This window comes from Chiloscyllium punctatum, chromosome 48 (assembly GCF_047496795.1).
Source record: "Chiloscyllium punctatum isolate Juve2018m chromosome 48, sChiPun1.3, whole genome shotgun sequence".
Taxonomy (NCBI): Eukaryota; Metazoa; Chordata; class Chondrichthyes; order Orectolobiformes; family Hemiscylliidae; genus Chiloscyllium; species Chiloscyllium punctatum.
This window is the reverse complement of record NC_092786.1, coordinates 46,474,767-46,496,682: the sequence shown is the minus strand read 5'-3', so window position 1 is coordinate 46,496,682 and position 21,916 is coordinate 46,474,767. Positions and strand designations below refer to the sequence as shown.

The 21,916-nt window shown below is 49.3% G+C and overlaps 1 protein-coding gene across 1 annotated transcript in view; it reads left to right on the top strand.

Moving 5' to 3' along the window:
• Positions 1 to 21,916, top strand: part of LOC140468977 (uncharacterized) — a 94,633-nt gene that overhangs the window by 33,610 nt on the left and 39,107 nt on the right. The window contains exons 10-12 of the mRNA XM_072565135.1: positions 14,056 to 14,210; positions 17,045 to 17,249; positions 19,577 to 19,721. Of these exons, the coding sequence (XP_072421236.1) occupies positions 14,056 to 14,210; positions 17,045 to 17,249; positions 19,577 to 19,721 (505 nt within the window). The remainder of the gene's footprint in view (positions 1 to 14,055; positions 14,211 to 17,044; positions 17,250 to 19,576; positions 19,722 to 21,916) is intronic.

Genomic DNA, 21,916 nt, shown 5'->3' with positions numbered 1-21,916 from the left:
TATTGCACAGTGGAGTAGGGCTCAAAGGGCTAAGTGGGCCTGTTCCTGTTCCATGTTCTTGTACCAATATGACAACTATCATCAATTGTTTCCAACTCCGTCCTGTTTACTGATGTCCTATAGTAAGGGCAATCTGCCATCCTTACCTGTTCTGACCTATAAGTGACTCCATGACCATGTGATTGACTCTGAATTGCCTCCAAAATGGCCCAGCAATCTGCTCAGTTCAAGAGCAATTAGAAATGTGATGGCCTTGACAGCAACACCCACATCCCAAGAAAGAATAAAGGGAAAAAGCAATGATTTCGGAAATGTCTGTGATTGTGCAGGCAACAATTTGGGACAAGCAAGTCTGCGACAGAAAAGGCATTTGTGTGCATTTTCAACCATGTATTCAGCTCAGCTGCTGATCACCTGATCTGATTTTAACCTCAACTCTACATCCCTGCATATTCCCTAATTTCCTGCGCTTACAGGAGCTCAGCAAGGTGAGCAGACAGTAAGAACTGCAGAATGAGTAATGGATAGACTTAGAAGTCTTTAGGCGGTCCTACAAGTTGTTATTTTGCCTCAGTGAAAGGCGTGTTCACTTGGCAGTGCTTCGGGTGCGGTTTTCAAAGCTTTGCAGGCCCTCATTTGTTGAGAAGTGGAGGTTTGTTTTAATCATCATCCTTCTCAGCTGCCTGGAAGCTGAGCTGGGGCCTTACTTTAGCCCTCTGATAAGGAACGAGAGGAGGAGCACCATCGACACTGGCTTCTCCTCACCCCATTGCCTCTCCACAGGGCGGGAGGGATGAACATGGAGGTGGCAGTGAACCCTAAAGGCGAAGTGGGTACAGCCGGAGGGGGTACAGGCAGAGGGGGTACAAGTGGAGGACGAGACTCCTGGATGTAACTGAGTATGAGCACCTCGAGACGCTCTGCTTTCTGAGCAGATTGTTGCTGACATTTTCAACCTCCTAGAAGAAGACCTCACGGTAGATACTGTCACTGGTCACATGGTCACCTGGTCATCAAGCTCACAGCCATCCTGCCTTTCTTCATCTGCGTTCCACGCCAGATGGTATCTGCACAGTGTCAGCCTCTTTCCCACCAAGTGACTGTTCCGAGCGATGGACATCAAGATTGGCACATACAAATGCTTGGGTCCTGAGGAATCCTTGGATTTGCCTCAATAACTGTGGTTCTCACAGCTACAGGGCAGTCCATGGCAGTGGTGGCTCTGGTGAGGATCATCCTGCCATTTAGCACTTTGCCCCATGTCCTGCACTTTGCTACATTCCCAGGACACCACTCCACTTAATATTTTACAGAATTTCTGGGAAGGGATCCAGGAAACTGTGTGGGGTCTCCTCTTCCTGCTGCCTGTGTCATTGGTTCCTGTGTAACCCACATTCTCCCATCCGCGCACTCTCACGTCGCACACCAGCACACCCTCACTCCCACCTCCCCACCCTCACACTCTCACGTCGCACACCAGCACACCCTCACTCCCAACTCCCCACTCCCACACTCTCACATCCCCCACCACCACATCCTCACTCCCAACTTCCCACCCCACACTCTCACATCCCTCATCACCACGCCCTCACTCCCAAACACCCCACACCCACACTCTCACATCCCTCACCACCACGCCCTCACTCCCAACTCCCCACCCGCACACTCTCACATCGTCCACCACCACACCCTCACTCCCAACTCCCGACCCCCACACTCTCAAACCCCATCCCCACACTCTCACATCCCTCAACCCCACACCCTCACTCCCCACACACGCTCTCTCATCCCCCACACCCACACTCTCACATCCCTCAACACCACACCCTCACTCCCCATACACACGCTCTCACATCCCCCACCCCCACACACTCACATCACCCACCACCACACCCTCACTCCCCACCCCCATGCTCTCACATCCCCCACCACCCCACCCTCACTCCCAACTCCCCATCCCCACCAATTCACATCCCCCACCACCGCACCCTCACTCCCAACTCCCCACACCCACCCTCTCACATCCCTCACCACCACGCCCTCACTCCCAACTCCCCACCCGCACACTCTCACATCGTCCACCACCACACCCTCACTCCCAACTCCCGACCCCCACACTCTCAAACCCCACCCCCACCCTCTCACATCCCCCACTACCACACCCTCACTCCCCAGCCCAACACTCACCCATCCCTCACCATCACACCCTCACAACCCCCACCACCACACCCTCACTCCCAACTCCCCACCCCCACACTCTCACATCCCCCACCACCACACACTCACTCCCAACTCCCCAACCCCTCGCTCCCAAATCTCCCATCACCACACCCTCACTGCCAACTCCCCACCCGCACACTCTCACATCCCCCACCTCAACACCCCCACTCCTAACTCCCCAACCCCACACACTCACATTGCCCCAACTCCACACCCTCACTCCCAGTTCCCCACCCCCACATTCTCACATCCCCCACCACCACACCCTCACTCCCAACGCCCCACCCCCACACTCTCACATCCCTTTGCACCTGACCCTCACTCCCAACTCCCCAGCCCCAAACTCTCACATCCGTAACCACCACACCCTCACGCCCACACCCCACCCCCACACTCTCACAACCCCCACCCCACCCCCCTCACTCGCATTTCTCCACCACCACACCATCACTCCCAACTTCCGACCCCTACACTCTCACATCCCCCATCACCACACCATCACTCCCAACTCCCCAACCCCACACTGTCACACCCCCCACTACCACACCCTCACTCCAACTCCCCACCCGCGCACTCTCACATTCCCCACCCCCACCCCCTCACTCGCATATCCCCCACCACCACACCCTCACTCCCAAATCCCCACCCTCACGCTCTCACATCCCTCACCACCACTCACGCATTCCCAACTCCCCACCCACTCACTCTCACATCCCCCACCCCCACCCCCACCGCCACGCTCTCACATTCCCCACCACCACACCGTCACTCCCAAATCCCGACCCCCACGCTCTCGTATCCCTTACCACCACACCCTCATTCCCAACTCCCCACTCCCAAGCTCTCACATTCCCCACTACCACACCCTCACTCCCAACTCCCCACCCCCAAGCTCTCACTTCTCCCACCACCACATCCTCACTCCCCAACCCACACTCTCACATCCCCCACCACCACACCCTCACTCCCAACTCCCCACCCATACACTCTCACATCCCCCACCACCACACCCTCACTCCCAACTCCCCACTCTCGCATTCCCCACCACCACACCCTCACCCAACCCCACACTCCCACACTCTCACATCCATCACCACCACACCCTCACTCCAACTCCCCACTCCCACACCCTCACATCCCCCAGCACCACATCCTCACTCCCTACCCCTACACTCTCACATCCGTCACCACTACACCCTCACTCCCAATCCCCCAGCACCACATCCTCACTCCCCACCCATACACTCTCACATCCCCCACCTGCACACCCTCACTCCCAACTCCCCACCCCACTCTCACCTCCCCCACCACCTCACCCTCACTCCCAACTCACGGCCCCCACACCCTCACATCCCCCACCACCAGACACTCATTCCCAACTCCTCACCCCCACACCCACACATCTCCCAGCACCACATCCTCTCTCCCCACCCCTACACTCTCACATCCCCCACCAGCACACCCTCACTCCCAACTCCCCCACCCCCACACTCTCACATCCCCCACCACCACACCCTCACTCCCAACTCCCCAACCCCACGCTCTCACATCCCCCACTCCCACACTCTCACATCTGTCACCACCACACCCTCACTCCAACTCCCCACCCCCACACTCTCACATCCCCACACCCACCCCCCTCACTCTCACATCCCCCACCACCACACCCTCACTCCCAACTCCCCATCCCCACACTCTCACAACCCTCACCACCACACCCTCAGTCCCCACCCCCACACTCTCACATCCCCCACCCCCATGCTCTAACATCCCCCACCACCACTCCCTCACTCCCAACTCCTCACCCCTACACTCTCACCTCCCCCACCAGCAAACCTTCACTCCCACCTCCCCACTCCCACACTCTCACCTCCCTACTACCACACCCTCACTCCCAACTCCCCAACCCCACGCTCTCACATTCCCCACCACCACACCGTCACTCCCAACTCCCCATCACACTCTCACATCCCCCACTCCCACACTCTCACACCCCTCACCTCCACACCTTCACTCCCAACTCCCCAACTCCACACTCTCACATCACCCACCACCACTCCCTCACTCCAAACTCCCCACCCCCACACTCTCATATCCCCCAGCCCCACACCCTGTCTCCTCACTCCCCACCCTCACACTTTCACATCCCACACCACCACACCCTCACTCCCAACTCCCACCCCCACACTCTTACACCCCCCACCACCACACCCTCACTGCCAACTCCCCAAACCCAGGCTCTCATATTCCCGACCACCACACTCTCACTCCCCAACGCAACGCTCTCACATCCCCCACCACCACTCCCAACTCCCCAACCCCACACTCTCACATCCCCACCACCACACCCTCAGTCCCAACTCCTGACCCCCACACTCTCACATCCCCCACCACCACTCCCAACTCCCCACCCCCACTCTGTCACATCCCCCATTACCACACCCTCAGTCCCAACTTCTGACCCGCACGCTCTCACATTTCCCAACTCCACACCCCCGCACTCGCACATCCCCCACCCCCACACCCTGTCTCCTCACTCCCCACCCTCACACTTTCACATCCCACACCACCACACCCTCACTCCCAACTCCCACCCCCACACTCTTACACCCCCCACCACCACACCCTCACTGCCAACTCCCCAAACCCAGGCTCTCATATTCCCGACCACCACACTCTCACTCCCCAACGCAACGCTCTCACATCCCCCACCACCACTCCCAACTCCCCAACCCCACACTCTCACATCCCCACCACCACACCCTCAGTCCCAACTCACGACCCCCACACTCTCACATCCCCCTCCACCAGACCCTCACTCCCAACACCCCAGCCCCACACCCTCACATCCCCCACCATCACACCCTCACTCCCCACCCCCACACTCTCACATCCCCACACCCACCCCCCTCACTCTCACATCCCCCACCACCACACCCTCACTCCCAACTCCCCACCCCACTCTCACCTCCCCCACCACCTCACCCTCACTCCCAACTCACGGCCCCCACACCCTCACATCCCCCACCACCAGACACTCATTCCCAACTCCTCACCCCCACACCCACACATCTCCCAGCACCACATCCTCTCTCCCCACCCCTACACTCTCACATCCCCCACCAGCACACCCTCACTCCCAACTCCCCCACCCCCACACTCTCACATCCCCCACCACCACATCCTCACTCCCAACTCCCCAACCCCACGCTCTCACATCCCCCACTCCCACACTCTCACATCTGTCACCACCACACCCTCACTCCAACTCCCCACCCCCACACTCTCACATCCCCACACCCACCCCCCTCACTCTCACATCCCCCACCACCACACCCTCACTCCCAACTCCCCATCCCCACACTCTCACAACCCTCACCACCACACCCTCAGTCCCCACCCCCACACTCTCACATCCCCCACCCCCATGCTCTAACATCCCCCACCACCACTCCCTCACTCCCAACTCCTCACCCCTACACTCTCACCTCCCCCACCAGCAAACCTTCACTCCCACCTCCCCACTCCCACACTCTCACCTCCCTACTACCACACCCTCACTCCCAACTCCCCAACCCCACGCTCTCACATTCCCCACCACCACACCGTCACTCCCAACTCCCCATCACACTCTCACATCCCCCACTCCCACACTCTCACACCCCTCACCTCCACACCTTCACTCCCAACTCCCCAACTCCACACTCTCACATCACCCACCACCACTCCCTCACTCCAAACTCCCCACCCCCACACTCTCATATCCCCCAGCCCCACACCCTGTCTCCTCACTCCCCACCCTCACACTTTCACATCCCACACCACCACACCCTCACTCCCAACTCCCACCCCCACACTCTTACACCCCCCACCACCACACCCTCACTGCCAACTCCCCAAACCCAGGCTCTCATATTCCCGACCACCACACTCTCACTCCCCAACGCAACGCTCTCACATCCCCCACCACCACTCCCAACTCCCCAACCCCACACTCTCATATTCCCCCACCTCAACACCCTCACTCCCAACTCCCCAACCCCACACTCTCACATCCCCACCACCACACCCTCAGTCCCAACTCCTGACCCCCACACTCTCACATCCCCCACCACCACTCCCAACTCCCCACCCCCACTCTGTCACATCCCCCATTACCACACCCTCAGTCCCAACTTCTGACCCGCACGCTCTCACATTTCCCAACTCCACACCCCCGCACTCGCACATCCCCCACCCCCACACCCTGTCTCCTCACTCCCCACCCCCACACTTTCACATCCCACACCACCGCGCCCTCACTCCCAACTCCCCACTCCCACACTCACACATCCCCCACACCCACCTGTCTTCACTCTCACCTCCCCACCACCTCACTCTCACTCCCAACTCACGACCCCCACACTCTCACATCCCCCTCCACCAGACCCTCACTCCCAACACCCCAGCCCCACACCCTCACATCCCCCACCATCACACCCTCACTCCCCACCCCCACACTCTCACATCCCCACACCCACCCCCCTCACTCTCACATCCCCCACCACCACACCCTCACTCCCAACTCCCCATCCCCACACTCTCACAACCCTCACCACCACACCCTCAGTCCCCACCCCCATGCTCTAACATCCCCCACCACCACACCCTCACACCCAACTCCCCAACCCCAGGCTCTCATATCCCCGACCACCACACCCTCACTGCCCACCCCCACGCTCTCACATCCCTCACCACCACTCCCAACTCCCCACCCCCACGATCTCACAGCCCCCACCCCCACACTCTCACTCCCCACCCCCTCACTCTCACATCCCCCACCACCACTCCCATCTCCCCAACCCCATGCTAGCACATTCCCCACCACCACCCTCTCACTCCCAACTCCCCACCCCCACACTCTCACATCCGTCACCACCACTCCCAACTCCCCAACCCCACGCTCTCACATTCCCCTACCTCCACACCCTCACTCCCAACTCCCCACACCCATACTCTCACATCTCCTACCTCACCACCATCACTCCCAACTCCCAACCCCCACACTCTCACATCCCCCACCCCACACTCTCACATTCCCCCACCTCCACACCCTCATTCCCAACTCCCCACTCCCACACTCTCACAACTCCCACGCTCTCACATCCCTCACCACCACACCCTCACTCCAAACTCCCCACCCCCATGCTCTCACATTCCCCCACCTCCACACGCTCACTCCCAACTCCCCACCCCCACGATCTCACAGCCCCTACCCCCACACTCTCACTCCCCACCCCCTCACTCTCACATCCCCCACCACCCTCCCATCTCCCCAACCCCATGCTCGCACATTCCCCACCACCACCCTCTCACTCCCAACTCTCACATCCGTCACCACCACATCCTCACTCCAACTCAACACCCCCTCTCTCTCACATCCTCCACACCCAGCCCCCTCACTCTCACATCCCCACCACCACACCCTCACTCCCAACTACCCACCCCACACTCTCACATCCCCCACCCCCACCCCCCTCACTCTCACATCCCCCATCACCACACCCGCCCGCACTCCCAACTCGCAACCCCCATGCTCACACATCCCCCACCACACCCTCACTTCCAATTCCCCCCCGCACGCTCTCACATCCCCAATCACCACACCCTCACTCACAACTCTCGACCCTCACACTGTCACATTCCCCACCACCACACCCTCACTCCAAACCCCCATACCCCACTGTCTCACATCCCCCATCACCACACACTCACTCCCAACTCCCCACCTGCACATTCTCACATTTCCCACCTCTATATCCTCACTCCCAACTCCCCACCCGCACACGCTCACATTCCCCCACCTCCACACCCTCACTCCCAACTCCCCAATCCCACACTCTCAACTCCCCCACCACCACACCCTCACTGCCACCTCCCCACCCCCACACTTTCACATGCCCCATAACCTCACCCTCACTTCAAACTCCTCCCCCCCACACTCGCACATCCTCACCTCCACTCCCTCACCCGCAACTCCTGACCCCCACACTCGCACATCCCCACCTCCACTCCCTCACCCGCAACTCCTGACCCCCACACTCTCACATCCCCCTCCACCACACCTTCACTCCCAACTCCCAACCCCCATACTCTCACTTCCCCCACCACCACACTCTCACTCCCAACACCCCACTCCCACACTCTCACCTCCCCAACCACCCCACACTCACTCTCAAATCGCCAACCCACACTCTCACCTCCCCCACCACCACACCCTCACTCCCAACTCCCCACTCCCACACTCTCACCTTCCCCACCACTACACCCTCACTCACAACTCCCCACTGCCATGCTCTCACATCCCCCACCACCACACCCTCATTCCCAACTTCCCACGCCCACATTCTTACATCCCTCATCACCACGTCGTCATTCCCAACTCCCAACTCCCACACCCTCACATCCCCCACCACCACACCCTCACTCCCAACTCCCCAGCCCCACTCTCTCACATCCTTCCTCTCCGCACCCTTACTCACAACTCCCCACCCCCATGCTCTCACATCCCTCACCACTGCCCCCTCACTCCCAACTCCCCAGCCCCACGCTCTCACATCCCTCACCACCACACCCTCACTCCCAACTCCCCAGCCCCACTCTCTCACATCCTTCATCACCGCACCCTTACTCAAAACTCCCCACCCCCATGCTCTCACATCCCCCACCACCACACCCTCACTCCCAACTCATGACCCCCACGCTCTCACATCCCTCACCACCACATCCTCACAGCCAACTCCCCACCCCCACACTCCCGCCAGCACTTTTCCCATCCCACACTCACTGGCACCTTCCCCACCCCCAAACTCCGACCAGAATCTCCCCCAAACCCACACTCACCAGCACCTTTCCCACCCCCACACTCCCACCAGCATCTACCGCATACCCACACTCACCAGCACCTCCCCAACCCCACATTCTCACACTCACCAGTACCTCCCTCACCCCCACACTCACCAGCACATTCCCCACACCACACTCCCACCGGTACCACCCCTACAATAATGCCCTCACCAGCTGCTTCCCACCCAGTCTCATGGTCAAAGTGTCCGTTGTTTGCTATGAGATAGTCACCTGGATTATTTGAAAGTATTCATTAACCAAATGAGAATCCTCTTCTTTAATATTCCATTGTCGTATAATCACTGGAAGAATCTCCTTGTTTGCTTGTGCAAGATAGCCAGGAAAATGTGCTACTGCCTTCATACAGTATAATTTAAGTCTCCCTGAAGTGTTCATTTCACTAAGCAGGGTCAGCCAATGATTCCTGAGTGACAAGGGAACAAGACTATTAACACCCATGAGGAACACTACCATCCGTGACCAGAAGAAGTACAGGTGAGCACAAGAGTTCACCAAAAAATGCTGGAGATGTGATTTCAGTTCACTGAACAGATCTGTAGGTGCCATTGGGAATACATCAACAAAGACGTTCAGGATGATCGTGGCGTCCTGTGCCTTGAAGCACCTACAGCAGCAGAGAGGGCAGGAAGCACAGGTGAGGGTCCCGCTGCATCGCTGGAAGAGGAAGAGGGCGACGAGGAGAGGCAACAAGAGGAGTATTGATGCGGTCAGTGTGCCTGCAACTGTTCCCTTAGCTGCCAGGGAGGCCCAGAATGGGTTCAATCTGAGTCTACTTCATCTAATCTGAGGCAGTGCAGCCATTTGGCACCTAATGTGTGTACCAACCAACCCCTACCCAGTTTGAACACCATGCAGCCACAATACCAAGTACAATGATGAATCAGAAATCATGGAGTTGCCTTTCCTGTTGAGTCTCCATCACTCCAGCAGTAGTCGCTCGCTTGCCCATTGTACGATGCTACCATTCTGAGTGTTACAGGGTACCTTTAAATGCAGCACTTCAACAGTCAGCAGTTGGTCAGTATCACATCTGCTCACCTTAATTGGTTAAGAAACCCAAAAATAGAGCGATAATGCCATGGCTCAAGTAAGCGATAAGGAAAGTTCTGTTATTCTGACTTATGGATCCTGACATGTTGGTGGCCTCTCCACCTTTGAATGGACCCCAACTTGAACATTTTTCTGCCTGTGTTTACTAACCCTAACAGTGAATGGGCTGCTATATTCTGCCAAGGCTTCTTATTTCTTGGAAATCTTGCCTCTGGTGCTCCTCCTCTTCTCGTATTATGCAGAATGCACTGAGGTGCTAGTGCATCTGAAATAAAAACAGAGAGTGCTGAAGAAATTCAGCAGACCTGGCAGCATCTGAGGAGAGAGATGCAGAATTAATGTTTCGAGTCCAATATGACTGTTCTTTGGAAATTCCACTCCATCTGAATGGGTGCAGCATCTAAAAATGCTCAGGTACATTGTGGCTCAATGCCACTTTGATGCAATTTAACTTCAGTGACCCCATTTCAAAATGAAACTCCTTTGGTGGCATAACGCTTCAGTGGTGGGGAGGTTCACTGAGATTGTGAAAGGTGCTGCATAAATGAAAGACTATTATCTGAAGAACAAGGATGCTCCCTTAGCCAACACTCTTCAATAGAACAAGTTGATCATTTGCTTGTGGAATCTTGATACATGCTATTTATTCAGATTGTGAAGAAAATTGCTGACAAACCCCAAATATTTTGAATCTATGCTGTGTCTAGAATTTGGATGCAAATTCATACCTGTGCATTCTTAGCCCAAGTGCAGGAAATGTACGTTTTGTATTGTTGGTGGAATCAAGTGAGAGTGCAAGAGGGCTTTCAAAAGAGGTATCTTGGAAGCAAAGGATATTTAGAAGAATCAATATCTCAGTGTAAATCTGATGCAAACCAATAGCATGCAAATTTGCTCTGGTGGAAAGATGTGACACTGGACTTGCACCATTGTAGCTCTCCCCTATTGAAGTTCAAAATCACACAACGCCAGGTTATAGTTCAACAGGTTTACTTGGAAGCACCAGCTTTTGGAGAGTTGCTCCTTCATCAGGTGATTGTCCGCTATTGAACTCATCTCTTCAGGAAAGTTCAGGCAGTTAAATTATCATTGGAGGAGAGTGGAAGAACAATAAAGAATGTTGATTTTTTTTTTACAAACATACTCCTTTTGTGTGAGTAGTTATTTCAAAACGCAGGCATGAGGGATTAGGCATAGCTTCCACTAAAAGCTGCTGCTCTCCTTCAGAAATTAATCTTATTTTGCTTTAGTAAGCAGAGCAGTAATCGTGTCTTCTTCCAGATAAATTGTCATATTAAAAGAGCCATAAACTATTGAAATTATTCCTTGTGTGAAAGGCAGTACATTAGATAAGTGAAATATATGGGAAATAATGTCAACAATTACCTTGTCCAATGCCAATTCTTTTTTCATATTGACCAGCCAATGATCATGCTGTTTTAATGAGCAGTACTTAATAAAATGACATCTGAGGTGAGATTTATCAGAATTTGGTATTTTGTCAAATTTACGATATATTCCTCCTGAGAGCTTTATTCATTTAATATCATGTAATCTCTGTTAAAACAAACTACACCAGTCTCTTAAAACTAGGAGTAATCAAATTGATGTGTTATTAAAATGGATTGATGAAAAATTGGGTTTATCTGATTGGTTAAATTTAAAGAGAACATGCTAAGCTTTTCTTTTGGACCCCCTTTTCTCCATTCCTGGATCATAATGAAAAAAGATTTCCTGATCATACGAGCAGCTGTGGTACAGCCTTATTTCTGTACATCAGCACTACTAAAGTTCTGTGGGGATGCAGTTGCTTAAAATATATATTTTCTTGGATGAGAAATTAAACTTGGTGGATGTTCATATGGGCCAGAAAGGAGCAGATGTAAAAGATCTCAAGATATTCTCTTGAAGAAATGCAGCTGAATTGTTCCTGGTGTCTGAGTTAATGTTTATCCCTTCAACTCACAGCACAAAAGATAAACTAAAATAATCTTGTTATTAGCATATTTCTAATTGGGAGTGCTTGCCAGGCAGAAATTGACAATTTTCTGCGTAATTTCAGTGACCACATTTCAAAATGAATGCCTTTGGTGGTTAGACATCACACGACACCAGGTTATAGTCCAATAGGTTTATTTGGAAGCACTAGCTTTTTGAGCACTGCTCCTTCATCAGGTAACTAGCTGACAAAGGAGCAGTGCTCCAAAAGCTTATACTTCCAAATAAATCTGATGGACTATAACTGAGTGTTGTGTGATTTTTAACTTTGTGCACTCCAATCCAACACCTGCACCCTGAAGTTATGAAAGGTACTACATAAATGAAAGACTACTATCTGAAAAGCAAGGATACTGCCTTAGCCAAAGCTCTACAATAGAACAGGTTGGTCTTCCAGGCAGAAGTGGGTACTGCAGATTCTGGAGATTAGAGACTAGATTAGATTGGTGCTGGAGAAGTGCGGCAGGTCAGGCAACATCTGAGGAGCAGGAAAATCGACGTTTCGGGCAAAAGCCCTTCATCAGGAATTGCCTGAAATGTCATTTTTCCTGCTCCTTGGATGCTGCCTGACCTGCTGTGCTTTTCCAGCACCACTCTAATCTTGACTCAGTTTGGTCATCCATTCATTTGTGGAATCTTGCTGTGTGACATGCTGACTTTGCTTTCAAGCTGTTGTTGATAGTCCCAGTGGTAGTTAATTTGGCAGAGCATGCCCCTAAGCGTGCTTCCTTAGTCTTCAGCACCTTTCCATGCTGTCCTGGGGTTTCTCAGTCTATGAGTAGAACATAGCTTGTTCTACCTATTGGAGGCTGAGAAGGAAGGAGCTGGGACAGTCACAATCAATCATCACATGACCTGTTAGCCTAGTGGTCTGGTTACTTCAGGAGAATGGCACCTATAGCTCATTGTGTTGTGGTTTCACTCAGCCCACCTCTAACCATTTGGCGACCACTCTGGATGTATAAATCACCCAGGATCGGAAATTCTAATGCCCCTGGAAATGGCCAGGAGCAGTACAATGAGAGTCTGCTAGGAACAGGGATGGACGTGAGGCAACAACAAACTGCTGGATGCAGTTGCAGTTTGATACATTCATTTTGCAGTGTTACCTGACTATTTTTGTACTCTCTAAGAATGTTGCATTCCTGTTGTTTAGTTACAGTCAGTTCTGATATAACACAATAGTTCATCCTCGTGCGATCTCATGTTTTAGGAAAGTCAGGCAATAGTTGTGCCGTTTAAACTAATGGGGCCAGAATTGCATTATAGCCAATACAGGTAAGGAAAGTTCGCATTCTACAAATAACGGTCTAAAGTCTTCAATCGTGTTAAAGCCAGTTTGCGTTGACGAAACACATAGTATAGGAGAACCGATTGTATTCCTGAACCATGCCTTTGATTATCTTCTTGTACAAAGAAACTAGCAAAGGAACATGGGAAATAGGGCAGGGTAGGCAATTCAGGCCCTTACTACTTCACTATTCAACTCGATCAAGACTCACCTTCTACTTCAATGTCAATTTCCCATAATATCCCCAAATGTTCCAATCTATCGATTTCTGTCTTGAATATACTCAATGACTGCCCTTTAGGACAGATTATTCCAAAGATTCACCACCCTCTGAGTGAGAAAATTGCTCCTCAACTCAGTCCTAAATAGCAAACCATTAATTTTGAGAGTGTATCCCCTAGTTCTAGACCCTCTGACAGTGGAAACATCCTTCATCCATCTGCACTTTTAATGAGGTATAAAGATATATACATTTTGTGTATACTTATGTATGAAATTTTAAATATTATAAAAGATGAAACAGACTGGTACAATCCTAGTTCCAAACCAATAACTCACAGATTACTGTGTCACTCTGTCTCGATTTGCAGGTCGCTGTGGCTGATAGTCATATGATAGCTGTTGCGCTGGAGAGAGCAGTGTATACATGGGGAAGCAATACAAAAGGCCAACTCGGTCACGGGGACCTGCAGTCACATTCAAGACCTCAGCTGGTGGAAGCGCTCAAAGGAAAGTTTATTGTCAGGTAATAAAGTTTATGAGCTCACGGTTCAGAGCCTCTGGGCCAACGCAGCTTATGAAGAGAAAGGACATAAATAGGAGATTTATCTTCCTGATAGTTAGGTATTAGCGAACTGTTCGACTCTATGGTGTTTCAGGTGAATATTTTTTCATTTGTCAGGATATCTGCAATTATTCACACGCAGCAGAATCAGTTTTAGAAGCTTAATCTTCTCCCAGCCTTGTTGAATTGGGGAATTCAACATAAAAGGACAAAATAAAAACCAAAATGGGCATAGCATGCTCAATAAATATTTGTTTGGAAATATGTTTGATCCCTGTTTGCAACTAAATCAGAGTATTAAACATCATAATAAATATGTATTTCTGCCTTATGGAGTCTATGTCTGGGCTTTAAGGATGGATTTTAAAACCATTTGAAGACTAGCTGGGAGGTTTGTGACGTGGAAACCAACACAGACATTGCTGGAGAAATTCAGCAGGTCAGACAGCATCAGTGCAGAAAAAACACAGAGTTAACATTTCAATTGTGGTATGATTTTTCTTCACTCTTGTCCAGTTCTGAACCATTAACTCTGTTTCTCTCTCCACAGATGCTGCCAAACTGGCTGAGTTTCTGCAGCAACCTTGTTTCAGATTTCCAGCATCCACAGTCCTTTACTTTAGTTGAGAGGTGATCAGCTGGAAGCATAAAGCGAGGGAGGTTCAGCCTCCCAATGGCTAGCAGTTGGCCACCAATTCCCGCCTCAGGCGACTAACTGTGTGGAGTTTGCACGTTCTCCCCGTGTCTGCGTGGGTTTTCTCCGGGTGCTCCGGTTTCCTCCCACAGTCCAAAGATGTGCAGGTCAGGTGAATTGGCCATGCTAAATTGCCCCTAGTGTTAGGTAAGGGGCAAATGTAGGGGTCTGGGTAGGTTGCGCTTCGGCGGGTCGGTGTGGACTTGTTGGGCCGAAGGGCCTGTTTCCACACTGTAATGTAATCTAATCTAATTAAGTTAATTAAATGTAATTATGTTAACTATTCATGTCCATTTTACAATTCTGTCAACATTTCACCTGATATGAAATAAAAAGAGTCTACTCTTGAAATGCTCCTGCAGCTTCCCATAGAAGGCCATTTTTTCCTATGGCCTTATGATCTATGGATAGCGTCCACCAACAGCAATGGTCACCCCTGTAGACCCAACATCATCGGTGGAAGAATCCCCCTTCCGAAACACCAGGGTTAGCATGCATAGCCCCAGCACATCACCACTCTGTCCCCCAGCCCTCTGTATGAAGACACCCTGTTCTCTCCTTGTAGCCCTAACCGTGGCCACCTAATGATGCTGCTGGGTCTGCTGATTGAACTACACTATTAGCCTATTAACTGGGCTGAGAGCTGCCTTTTAATTAACCCTGACAGTTGTACAGCCATGCAGGACAGAAACAGGCCCTTTGGTCCATCCAAATTCGAACCCATTCCTCCCACAGCAATCTCTGAGTCACACGTTTACCTTTTTAATCTTGTTGACCCCGTGTCAATTTGCTTGTAGCTCAGGTTGCAGTCCAGAAATTATTACTTTTTTGGTTCTGCCTTTTAATTTAACCCTTAGCTGCTCATATACCTTCAGCAGAACTTCTTTCCTCTTTCTCCCTGTATCATTGGTTCCTACATGGAACCAATAGCAAGTTGATCTTCCCCTCCCACCCCAAATTCCTCTTCAGTACAGATGAGCTATCCTGAACCTTGGCATCAGGTAGGCACCACAACCTTAAGGACTCTCGATCCTGGCCACAGAGAACAGTATCTGTTCCCCCGACTATACTAACCCAGGTTACAAAGTTAAAAATCACACAACACCAGGTTATAGTCCAACAGGTTTATTTAGAAGCACTAGCTTTCGGAGCGCTGCTCCTTCATCAGGTGGTTGTCACCTCCAAATCATAACCGAGATTACAACTACATTTCTGAGTGAGGTATAACAGGGAAAGTAGTTCAGTGGTTCCTGTTGACAACGGTTGCTGAGATGGTTCTTATATCTTTATACTGGTCGAAATGTCCTCTCCAGAAACTTCTACGAGGTACTTAGCACGAATGAGATCACTAGAACTGAACAGCATGCAAAATGTAATGTACTGTCCACAGACAGAAATGTACTTGTAGAATCATAGAATCCCTACAGTGCAGATGGATGCCATTTAGCCCTTCAAGTCTACACTAACCAACTGAAGGGCATCCAATCCAAATCCACCTATCCCTATAAGCCCACAGTTACCATGGCTAATCCAATTAACTTGGTCTGTGGGGGGAAACTGGAGCTTCCTTAGAAACCCATGCAAAGACAGGGAGAACATGCAAACTCCACACAGAATTGAAATCTGGCTGGAATTGAACCCAGATCCCTTGCAGTGCCACCCCATAATTAAATGTGGCTAATAATTGAACTTTGTGGCTAACACTTGTGACTAAGTAATGTGTTTTTATGACGTTGGTTAAGCAATAAATACTGGCCGAGGCAACAAAGATAATTCCACATCTTTCAAATTGTGACATGTACTTCTAACATTCACCTGAGTTGGGCAGACTGGGCCTTGGTTTAACATCTCATCTGAAAAACACCACCTCTGACAGTGCAGCACACCCTCAAAACTGCACTGGCGATTCAGCCTGGATTAATATGCTAACATCTCAACTTTCTGATTCAGGGGTAAGAGTGCTACTAATTGAGCCATGGCAAGGAACACAACCATTTACTGATGATATACTACCTACAGAAAGTTTCTACTCCAGCCTACCTCGACAATTATAAAAAAACCTGAGGCTCCTTCCTAACCAACACAATATGATTGTTTGCAGGGCCTGTTGTGGCGATGGATTCAGTGTCTTTCTTAGTGATAATGGAATTGTAATGACGTCTGGCGATGGAGCCCAAGGCTGCCTTGGGCACGGGGACCACTTTAGTACCTCCAGACCTTGTTTGATTGAAGCTCTACTCAGTATCAATGTTCGGGTCATTGCCTGTGGCCTGCAGCATGTGTTGTGTGTTAGTAGTGAAGGTAAGGTGAGTAACATGTTCTTAAAGTTTGCAAACATTTGAATGGTTATGTTTAGTCAGAGGTAGCCTTGGTTGGTCATAGGATGAGCCAAATGCCTCTGCTGATCTTAACTGGGGAGGCACAGTTGCCTTAAAGAAATTTTGTATTGACAGTGGAGCAGGGAACCAGCAGTAACCCGGTGTCAATGTCAGTAGTCACACGACACCAGGTTATAGTCCAACAGGTTTATTTAAAATCACAAGCTTTCAGAGTGAAGCCCCTTTGTTACGTGAAAGTTTGTGATTTCAAAAACCTATTTGACTATAATCTGGTGTCATGTGACTTCTGACTTTGTCTGCCCCAGACCAACAGCAGCACCTCCACATCTTGGCATCAAAAAAGTAGAGTCAGTGTCTGGGATGTACAGATTACTGACAGAGTGGGAGAAAGCCACAGAGAAATGTGAAAATGAGACTGAAGACTTTGAAGTTACAGCAATTACAGTGCTTGTGCCAATTGGAAACATAAGTTATGTGTAGCAAAACGCTTGAAATTGCTATATGTCATATTGTTTGACTTTGTTTGGTGTTCATTGCCTAACACCAGTACAAAAACTCAAAAATTGAAGTGCATTATGATTATAACCAGGCGCTTAAACAACAGTGTCAGCTGCCAAGCATATGTTGAGAGCACTGAAGCAAAGGTTGAGGTGTCTGGATTGATCTGGTGCTGCCTTATTATGTGATCCCTGCTCCCTACACCCCATGCCTTCTCCCCCCCCCAATAAAGGTGGATAGAATCTTTTGCAGCTCACTGTATGTTGCATATTTGGATGAAACCGAAAGATCCAGAGCAATAGCTTGATGAGGAACATATGTCTGGATTGGAAGATATATTTCACAGGTGGGAGAGGTGGAGTCATAAGGTACAATGACTGAAGAGATGAGCAAACTGATGATTGCAAATCACTTCACATAAACAAGTTAAAGAGCTCCTTTTTAATTGTCATGTTCTCTGTTATATGAAAGTAGTTGATATCCTATGGTGTTGTGAAAGGTAGGTAGGCTGCTTTATTACACTAGAACCTTCACCCCTTATAATTCACGATTCTGCAGCTAGGAGGCATCCGTATATAATGTCGTCTGGCACCTTTAACACCATAATGCCTGGTTGCTTTGACTAGCCTTTACCTGGCTTCTTGAAAAGGGTTACAGGTAAATAGGAATTCAGGTATGGTGCTCAAGATTTCCTGTCCATTAATTTTAACTTTTTAATGTGAATTCCTAATTTATGTTCCTTTGTACATCAGGAGTGCTAGATCGTAAAATTATCCCCATAATTTTCAGCTCACTATTATTCATAAATGGGATTACTGTTGCCATTATACACCTGGATGAGTTTTAATTCTCTGCTAGTACAATTTATTCTGTTCACTGCAACTGTTAGTTTCCTCATGTGGGGAATAATGGAAAGATTTATTTCCTCCTGTGAACAACCCATCCAGCGTCTTCACATTTGTAACATTATATACTTTATATTCATTGCTTCTGTGCTGCTCTCTGAAATGCTTTATGAAAAATATCCAAAATTATCTTCTAAATTCTAAATGGTTGGAGCTGGTTGGTTTCACATAAGTCCAACTGATGCAGCTGTAAGGTTTAAGGTGCTTACGGAATGTCCATCAAACCGTCAATGTTTGATAATTCTCCTCCTTCAACTCTTCCAGAAAAGAATTGAAAAGGTTTGTGAGGATGAGCTGGGTAAGATTATTTCCACTGGGGAGTGAGTTGTTACCGAGGGCCATAAATTTAGAGTTAGTGCTAAAACCATAAAGATAGTAAATCAGAAGTTTTTGCACATAAAACATTATTGCAATATGGAATGTATTACTGCAAATGGATATAGTTCCCTGTAGTCATAAGGACATTGAAGACATCATTTTCTGGCTATTTTCTAGTGGCAGGGATTTAGTACATCATCAGTCCAGCACCCGTCATTCATTGAAGGAGAAACATACTGGAAGGGATGAAGGAAAACCTATTATGAGTCCAATGTCAAGTGTAAACAAGTGGCAGAATGCTATTTCTGCTGAATTATCTGTTTTTCTATGAAATGCAGGCAAATTTATATCTTGCTTAAGTTCAGTAAAACTGAAGTGTGAACCACACTGCTCCTACACTTGCACATCCCCAACATCGCTTTCTGGATTTGGCTACACTGAGCATTGCAGTTAATTGACTCACTTTAGCTTAACTGAATTTGATTGAGTTCAACAAGTTTTCTATATGAGAAATATCTGTTGTTTTAATTGAAGTGATGGAGAATGAGCAGGGGTTCTTTCACCAACTTCTAGGTGTTTGCTTGGGGCAATGGAAAATATGGTAAACTGGGACTTGGGAATGATGATGACCACTGCTCACCAATGGAGGTATCATTCGAGAAGCAGACCTTCATAAGAGATGTAAAGTGTGGGGTGGATGGAACCATGTTCTTAACAGGTATATATCTGATCTTCTATTATACTTTAACTTAGTACAAATGGTTAAACTAATCGAGTTTTGACATAGCAGATACTGTACAGTAATCAGTCAACTTAGTATTGAAATCAAAACACCATTTAAAACTTCAGCCCTGTTTAAAGCGATTACTTTCATCATTTCTTTAGTGAAAGAGTGTTCATATAATGATTTTGTAGTTGATCAAGGAATGACCCAGAGACTTGACTCAAGTCCTATTGTTGCAACATGGAAATTTAAATTCAAATAATTAAATAAACCTGGTCTTAAAAGCAACATCATTAATTGAAACAGTAAAATTACTGATTGTTCATGAAACCCCATCTGATTCCTTTTAGGGAAGGAGTCAGTGACTTTATAGAGGTTTATAAAATCATGGGGGGCAAAGATAAGATGATTAGTAAAGGTCTTTTCCCTAAGGTAGAGAAGATCAAAGTTAGAGGGCCTAATTTTAAGGTGAGAGGAGAAAAACTTAAAAGAGACCTGACAGGCAACTTTTTCACACAGAGGGTGATTCATATGTGGGATGAACTGCCAGAGAAATTGGTAGATGCTGGTACAGTTACAGCATTTAAAAGACACTTGGACAGGTACATGAATAGGAAAGGGTTGGAGGGATATGGGCTAAATGCAGGCAAGTGGGACTAAGATTAGTTTGGGAAACTTGATTAGCATGGACGAGTTGGACTGAAGGGTCTATTTCCATGCTGTATGACTCTATGAAAATGACTATGAAATCTGCTGGTTCTTACAGGAACTTCTATGTCCATAACAGTGTAGTTGACTGCTTACTGATGATCATGTAAGATCATGTAAGATCACATAGCTTCAATTTTGAGTAGGGTGGGAGGGGCTCAGGGGCTACAATGAGATAACCTATCAAGTCGCTCAGTTGTACCAAACCTATGACAAGAAAGTCTAATAATAGAAAAAAAACTGGAACAACTGCCTGGCAACAAGCAGGTATAACAAGGGAACAACCAGTCTAGTCACTCCTGTAAAGTGCACTTCAGTATCTGCTGGGGGCTTAGGACAAAATTGGGAGACCTGTCCCATAGCTGAGCCAAGCAGCAACCTGCCACAGTCAATATTCCAGATTCCTCCATCTGCCATCCCTGGGCCAATCCTGCCCAACCACCAGGATGATCATACACAAGGTAAAGGCTATTGTAGCACACTGGTAATGTCCCTGCCTCAGGACTAAAGACCTGGGTTCAAGACCTACCTGTGCCAGTAATGTTTCACGACATATGTGACACACTTAAACACATAAGGTGGCAGTGCAGTGTTAAATGGTTGGGAGGAAAACCCTGGGAGTCTTCAACATTGACTTTGGGGCTCATGACTTTTCATAACATGAGGTCAAATATAGGCACGAAGACCATGTGCTGCCTATTGTCTCCTCAGCAGGGGAATCAGTATTCCTTCATATCAAAGGGAAATACTGTGGATTCTGGAAATCTGAAACACACTATGCTGGTGAAACACAGGAGATCTGGCAGCATCTGTGGGTAGAGGAACAGAGGGAATGTTTTGAGTCCAGTGTGATTCTTCTTAAGGAGTTTGGTGTTTCTCCACGGTTCCCTACGTTTGTTTCAGTATTCCATCTGTCCTATTGAATGCAACTTAGGTGTGGTATTTTCAGTCGGATATGTTTCTTTTATTGAAAATAGGCTACATGTATGTAAAAAGCAATTCTTCAGGATTTTGTTAGTATCATAAAGGGAAACTTTCAACTACCTTCATGAGTTGTGGTGATGATTTCTTGTGGGGCAGAATAGTACATTCCCTAGTTGATGGGTTTGTAAGGGAGAGGGCGGAGCTTGTACCTGTAATGTTCCTCAGGTAACCTTCCTACTGCGTTCCACCTGCCCAACCTCTCTGCAATTTTCTGGAGGAAAAGCCGGCTGGCCCATCCTTGCTTCAGTTGAGGCCATTTCAGGCTGGTTCCCCACCCTTCTTGGTTAACAGATGAAGGGGAGATGTTTGGAAACAGCAGCAGGTCCAGAGAGTGAGGCTCCTCCTGCCTCAGCTGGGTAAGTGATAGGAATGGGCACCTCCATCAACAGTCCCCTTTCAACACATTAGGTGCCCTAACCGACTGTCCCCCATGCCTGCACCCCAAGGCAGGAAATCGTAAACAATAATAAAGAAAAGGGGCCTATCTTTTGATCACT